The 6831-nt window shown below is 36.6% G+C and overlaps 1 protein-coding gene across 1 annotated transcript; it reads left to right on the forward strand.

Annotated features, from left to right (window-relative positions):
- Positions 1-208: 208 nt before the first annotated feature.
- Positions 209-4474, forward strand: aqp3a (aquaporin 3a). Its single transcript, XM_073839723.1, has 6 exons — positions 209-400; positions 2553-2679; positions 2786-2923; positions 3008-3132; positions 3282-3499; positions 3614-4474. Exons 1-6 carry the CDS (start codon positions 293-295, stop codon positions 3786-3788), a joined length of 891 nt encoding a protein of 296 aa, XP_073695824.1. The 5' UTR covers positions 209-292; the 3' UTR covers positions 3789-4474.
- Positions 4475-6831: the final 2357 nt, after the last annotated feature.

Raw genomic sequence — 6831 nt, forward strand, 5'->3', positions numbered from 1 at the left:
TATAATAGAGAAGACAGGAATGCAGTGTGAAGGGGTGTGAGTTCATACGTGAATAATACAGGGAGGGATCGAGGGAGTTAATGTGGTGTATAGGTGAGTGTTCATGTTTGTGTGCGTGTGTGTGTGTGTGTGTGAAGAAGTGTGTAAGGGGGCAGGCAGAAGCATAAAGGGCTGGTCCTGGTCTATCATGTCTATAAGAGCTGAGCTCTGGCCTTCACATGAACATTCATCTCTGAGGGACATACAGGTTGTTTCACATAGGCAAAGGAAGACATCTGGACCTGCTTGAAAGATGGGTTGGCAAAAGTCCATGCTGGATAAGCTTGCACACACTTTCCAGATCCGCAACAAGCTACTGCGCCAGGGACTGGCCGAATGCTTGGGGACTCTCATCTTAGTGGTGGGTATTTCTCCTCAATCATTAATTACATACTGTCAGCATCAAAGCTGAGGTCAGTGTAACTTAATACAGTCAAATAATACAGGTTGCAGTCAAATAGTCTGAAACAGCATGTTTGTGTCTGATATAATCAGTAATAAAAGTCAGAAATAAATGTTATATTGTAGTGTAACACAAGAGTGCACACAAGAGAGTTACAGTAGAGCATCACTTGCTTTTCTTCCAATTCAGATTGATGACAAAGACAGACTGTAATGTTTACTTTAGCACATGCACATGATTTGAGTGGTGAATTAGTGCAAATTGCATTTATATCTGTATTATTGTGCACACGTTGGATTCTGGAATCCAAATCTTACATTAGTGTGTTTTAGTTTCTTGCAGTCCTCAGTGCAAGAAATACTTCAGAAACTATCCAAAAATCAGTTAAAACTGACCATTTTAAAACTCACTCAAACCTGTATGACTTTTTTCTTTGAAACACAAAACAAGAACTTTTTTAAATACAATGATATTCATTGTATGCGCAAAACATTCGAAAACAATTCAAACGTACCTTTACAGCTTATAAAGGAAGTTTCCTGCATGGTTATTTATTGATTTAATGTTAATTATGCACTGAGGAAGTATGCTTAAAGGAAGTCGTTTGTAAAAAGATAAGAAAGAAGAGAGGATAATATCTCAGTCCTTTTCGTCAGAAATGCTTTCGACATACACTACATGAAAAACAGAAAAACTTTACTTAAACATTCTCCCTAATGTGGTGGCGATTCTCTCTGAGACAAACAGCGCAGATAAGCAGAAAAAAAGCAGCGCGTGCCAAAGCTTTTGAAGAATAATACTTGTTTGCGCACGTCTATCATCATCATGCCACGATTCACACGATGATAAATACCGGTTTGTTGTGGTTTCATGAATCACCTTAAGTCAATATTGTTAGAATTGCAGTTGCAAACACCGAGGATTCATTTTGAAATCCATTTGATCTTATTCTAAACATGTCTGTAATTTAGGTTTGGAATTAATGCAGACATATTTAGATATTTCACAAAGGTGGAAAAAATGACTAATAGACAAACCTGCCTGACAGACCCATGATTTGCAACTAGTGATATCACTATGAGGAAACATTTTTTAAACTTTGCACTTACATGAGTGTTTGATAAATGCATCACACGTGGCAAGCTGCGGTAAGGAAACCACTGCCGTAAGAAGTCAGGGAGTGACATGACAGTTACAGGAGTGGTATGAAATATGACTGTCATTAATGAAGCACTTGACACCAAATGGCTGCGACAAAATCTTCACAGAGCAATTATGCAGTTTCATAAGGCCTTTAGTAAAAACAACTCATTTCGAGAAGTACACTCATAGTTTGCTTTTAAGGTGTGTGGCACAGGTTATCCCAGAGATGATACTTAAATACAGAGGTCATGCGATAACTACAGCACTCAACAGGTGTGATGTTTGCACAGTAGAAAAAAGGTATTCGATGTACGAGCTACTCTGAAAACGCTCTTTCTCTGTGAAAGTCACTGTTGCGGTATTGACTTCATCAGTTGGTGTTCTTCCTAGAACAGAAACAGGAGCAATGGCTCTTTAGTCACGCAGAAAAGCAAAATAAATTGAATGACAAGGAAATGAATTTGTATTTAACTGTCATTATCAATATCGAAAGGATACGTTTAGTGCCAAAGCTTTGGTTTTGTAAGATGCCTTTTTTCGAATTGTGTCGACATTGTTGCCGAGATTTACTCTCGTGAAAGCTCTTCAGTGCACCCTGGGTGAGCCTGATAATTCGGTATAATGCCACAGGTATTTCAGTGCACTTTGAGGTGACCTTTACAATGGAAACTTCAGCCACAAGTCTCAACAGCAACTTGCAATTGCTCTTTGTCAGAAGGGACTTGTAATGACCTGTCTGAGATGTTCTATGTGAAAAATTGCAGCCCTTAGTTACTGTAGACTTGTAGAGTTTGAGCAAAAGGGAATACTTTGTTTATTTTTAGAGTTTGAAACAGCAACCTGCTATTTTCATCACCAGTTAAAATACATGTTGTGACTCACAGTGATGTGAAGTTACTCTTAGTTGGTAAAGTGATTGTTTTTCAAACTGTGATTAATGTGCGTTCTTATTTCATAACATTTGCAGATGTTTGGCTGTGGTGCTGTGGCCCAAATGGTACTAAGTGGAGAATCTCATGGTCGCTTTCTCTCTGTAAACCTTGCGTTTGGATTCGCTGCTACCCTTGGAATCTTGGTTTGTGGCCAGGTGTCAGGTGGGCAAACTCCTGTAAAATTGCATCCTAAGCTGTTGGACTGATTTTTCATAAAAAACACTTTGTGGGTGAACTCATGGGATGATGTTTTCTTTTCTTTTTTTAGGTGGACATTTAAATCCAGCAGTTACATTTGCTCTGTGCCTCTTGGGAAGAGAAAAATGGAGAAAGTTCCCTGTGTACTTTCTGTTCCAAACACTTGGATCCTTCTTGGGCGCCGCAATTATCTTTGCTGAATACCATGGTACGTTATGTAAAATGAATTCTCTTTCTTGTCGAAAGTGTGTGTTTCTTCTTTCTGAAAGTTTTTTCCTTTTATATATTTTAGATGCAATGTACGATTATGCTGGAGAATCAAATGAGTTGCTTGTAGTTGGGCCAAAAGCCACCGCTGGTATTTTTGCTACTTACCCAAACCCACATCTCACCATCTTGAATGGATTTTTTGACCAGGTCAGTAAGCTTAACCACTTGTAACTAATTTTTCATTAAACCAACAAACCCATGATCTGCAAATTGAGAAATACCATTTGTTGGTCTGATATATTATTTCGTTTTTTCTTGAATATATTTACATCTCTAAAATATAACCATCTTCACAGGTGATAGGCACAGCATCTCTGATTGTATGCATCCTGGCCATTGTGGACCCCTTCAACAACCCAATCCCTCCAGGTCTTGAGGCCTTCACAGTGGGATTCAGCGTCCTTATCATTGGACTCTCCATGGGCTTCAATTCTGGTTACGCAGTCAACCCAGCTAGGGATTTCGGGCCTCGTCTTTTCACTTCCATGGCTGGTTGGGGTGGTGAAGTCTTCACGTAAGTCTTTCCATTTAATTCCCATACAACATTAACTAATTAGGTCCATCATGAATTGATCTGCATTTGTCAGTGCTTAAAACTTACGAGTGTTTCTCCTCTGGTTTGAAACAGTACCCGCCAATGTTGGTTTTTGGTGCCCCTCTGCGCCCCCTTCCTGGGATCCATTATTGGTGTGATTGTGTACCAGCTGTTGGTGGGATGGCATGTGGAGGGAGAAGTACGGGACAAGAAGAATAAGGCTACCGAAGAGTCTTTGAAACTTAATGACGTCACCGCCAAGGAATGAACTGCGTGATCTCCATCAGCCCTTTGCACCAGAAATCCACATAAACTTTCTGCGTACGAGTCTCTGAGTTCAATAAACATGTCTTGTTCCACACAAGACTTGATCTTCTCTTTCAGAGGGGATTCTGGTAGTCTTGCAGACCATCAAATGGACTTAAAATAGAATGTTTTTCTTCATTTTTTTTTGTTATTTTCTTTAGCATTTCTTTTTCTTCACACATCCTCCAGATTCCTCCATTAAGGGAAAAGGTGTTTCCTCAGCAACACGAATTATATTAATTCACTGTTTTTAAAGATAGTAAAAATGTAGTGTAGCGCCTATCAATATTTACAGTATTTCACACTTTGTACTGTTATTCAAAAATGTTGCCATTCCTGTTGAGAAAAGTGAGCAGAACTATCAGCTACAAAAAAAAAGCATTTTTTTTGTGTGTGTGTAAATATTTTGTAATATCATTTTCATTTATAACTGTTTTTTTTCTATTACATAGTAGGAATTTCAACGTAACATGTACAAATTTAGTGTAGAATAGTGTAAAAATCCCACAATTGTATAGCATTACAGTCTTCAGATTAGTGTCCTTTCATCCTTTTAATGTCATAACCATTTTAATTTTGTGATTGAATGCTTTGAAGCAATGGACTGTTATCCTAATAAAGTTTTTTGTTTTGTTTTTTAAAAAAGTCTCACAATGTGATATTATGCTTTGCCATTGTTGTTTAGGTGAAACTTGTTAAGGATGTGCACATTCATGTACTCCTGCAAGGTTTTGAATCATTTGTTGTGGAATTCAACATATGCCAAAGCCATTCATTATCAAAAACAGTACAAGATGAATGAAACAAGTCTAATTATGGGCTTAGGAAACAATAGGTGTGGACTACTTGAGGCTTACATTTAAGTATGAGAGAGTAAGAACAGTACATTCTCTCAGGTTCGCATTCAATCATATTAAGACTACTGGGAGAAAGCTGGGTGTGTGCATGTTAAAATATAATACATTTCCCCATCTAGAAAGAGAAACCAAACTTTAAAAGGGAATTTATATAATTACTTCAACCAAGCTGCAACACGCCAGGTTAAAGTTCGCCAAGCACAAATATTTCTGATTTATTTCCCAGAACCCTATTAAAAAACTAATTGTTGCTAACAACACAGTGTTGTTGACAGAGAAATAAGTCACTGTAACATTTATGCAACCAATAACAAAACAAAGACCAACCTCCTCTACACATAAATCAGTACATTTAATTGAAGCTTGCGGATTGATTGATTGATTGATTTGGCAAGTAATTCCTTCTCCCGGAAGCATATTGGATTAACACTGCCGTTCCAAAGTTTGTGGTCACCTATGTTTTCAAAGAAGTCTCTCATGCTAACTAAAGCAATATTTATTAGATTTATTTATTTATTTCTTATTAATATTACGAAACAGTTTAATGGATTGTCAACCACACAGAAAGCATTAGTGGTAGTGATGAGATGCAGTTTGCAAACCAATTGAATCAATTTTTTTGTCTTTGTTTGATAAAAGGAATAATTCAGATCAGATTATTTAGTAGTATCAGCCCAGTGGTACCTCGGTGTTCAGATAGCGCATAGAGATATTTATGCTAAACAATTTATTCAAAGGAAGGCTACAGATAACCCTAATTTATCTTGCACAAACTTGCAGCTGAGCTTGCGCCTGTGTGGCTGGCAACCTATCTTTCAGTGTTAGACACTTACGTTATTCCTGATAGGTGGAAGATTTTGTATATAACACCTTATCCAAAGAAAACAGTGGAGAAGGAATTAGGTGATTATTGTCCTGTTGCCTTAACCTCTATCGTGATGAAACCTTACAGAGAATTGTGGTATTAAGAGAATGGCGGAATCGAAAGTACAGAGGACGTTTGGTTTGATTGTTACATAATTTTGAAGCATCTGATAAGCTTAAAACTATAGCCCTCTTTGTGGATTTGACACCCGGATTTAATACAATTCAGCCAGTGAGGTTAGTGGAAAAATTCTAATGAAGGTCAATCCACATCTTATTTAGCAGAACTATTATTCACCAGGAACTGTTGTAAGGTAATTGGAGGCTGAGGTAATTTGGCACAAATAATAAGATCTCGCTGTTGCGGTTTATCAGTCATACAAAGTGTTTGAACAGTACAGTATGGTATACCCGTCTTTCTGTTTAACTTAAAGCTTGAATTTACATATTTGTTGAAACATTGTGGGCCAAACACTTGAACTAAGTTTTCAAGGTGCATATGCTAAAAAAATTATGTTTTATAAATTCCAGCAATAAAGGTGAAATTGTATAATTGGAAACAGGTCATTTAGCAGACACTTTAGAATTTATTCTAAAATGCTGATTTGGTGGTCCGGAAACATTTCTTATTATTAGCAATGTTCAAAACAGTTTTGCGGCTTCACATTTTTAGGGGAACTTTCATAGGTTTTTCAGGATTAATGTAATGTATTGTTGATTAATTAAACTGTAAATTAAAACATTATGTAAGCCTGAATTGTACTAATCAAATGTTTACATACACCTTGCAGAATTTGCAAAATGTTCATTATTTTACCAAAATTAGAGGGATCATACAAAATGCATGTTTTTTTTAATTTAGTACTGACCTGAATAAGATATTTCACATTAAAGACATTTACGTATAGTCCACAAGAGAAAATAATTTACATTTATAAAAATGACCCTGTTCAAAAGTTTACATACACTTGATTCTTAATGAAGTGTTGTTACCTGAATGAGGAAAAACTATGCATTAAGAGCCAGGGGTGAAAACTTTTGAACAAAAGATGTATAGATTTTTCTATTTTTTTTTTCCTTCCATTTAGTACTGCCCTTTAGAAGAAACAGAAGATACTTACATGTTTTCCAAAGGACAAAATAAGTTAAATTTATCCTGATCGATCTTCAAATTCAAAAAGTATTCACACGTTTAATGTGAAAAGATGGATCTCAAAATCAAACAGTCATTGTTGGAAACGGTTTTGAATACACAAAATGCTGAAAACCAAAGTATCTGTATCT

This window comes from Garra rufa, chromosome 5, assembly GCF_049309525.1.
Source record: "Garra rufa chromosome 5, GarRuf1.0, whole genome shotgun sequence".
In the NCBI taxonomy this organism is placed as follows: Eukaryota; Metazoa; Chordata; class Actinopteri; order Cypriniformes; family Cyprinidae; genus Garra; species Garra rufa.

What these genes read in the sequence shown, in the direction of transcription:
- aqp3a (XM_073839723.1), top strand. Translation starts at nt 293, where the DNA reads ATGGGTTGGCAAAAGTCCATGCTGGATAAGCTTGCACACACTTTCCAG. An exon ending in TGGGGACTCTCATCTTAGTG is followed by an intron (nt 401 to 2,552) that starts GTGGGTATTTCT and finishes TAACATTTGCAG; the next exon opens with ATGTTTGGCTGTGGTGCTGT. An exon ending in TGAATGGATTTTTTGACCAG is followed by an intron (nt 3,133 to 3,281) that starts GTCAGTAAGCTT and finishes CCATCTTCACAG; the next exon opens with GTGATAGGCACAGCATCTCT.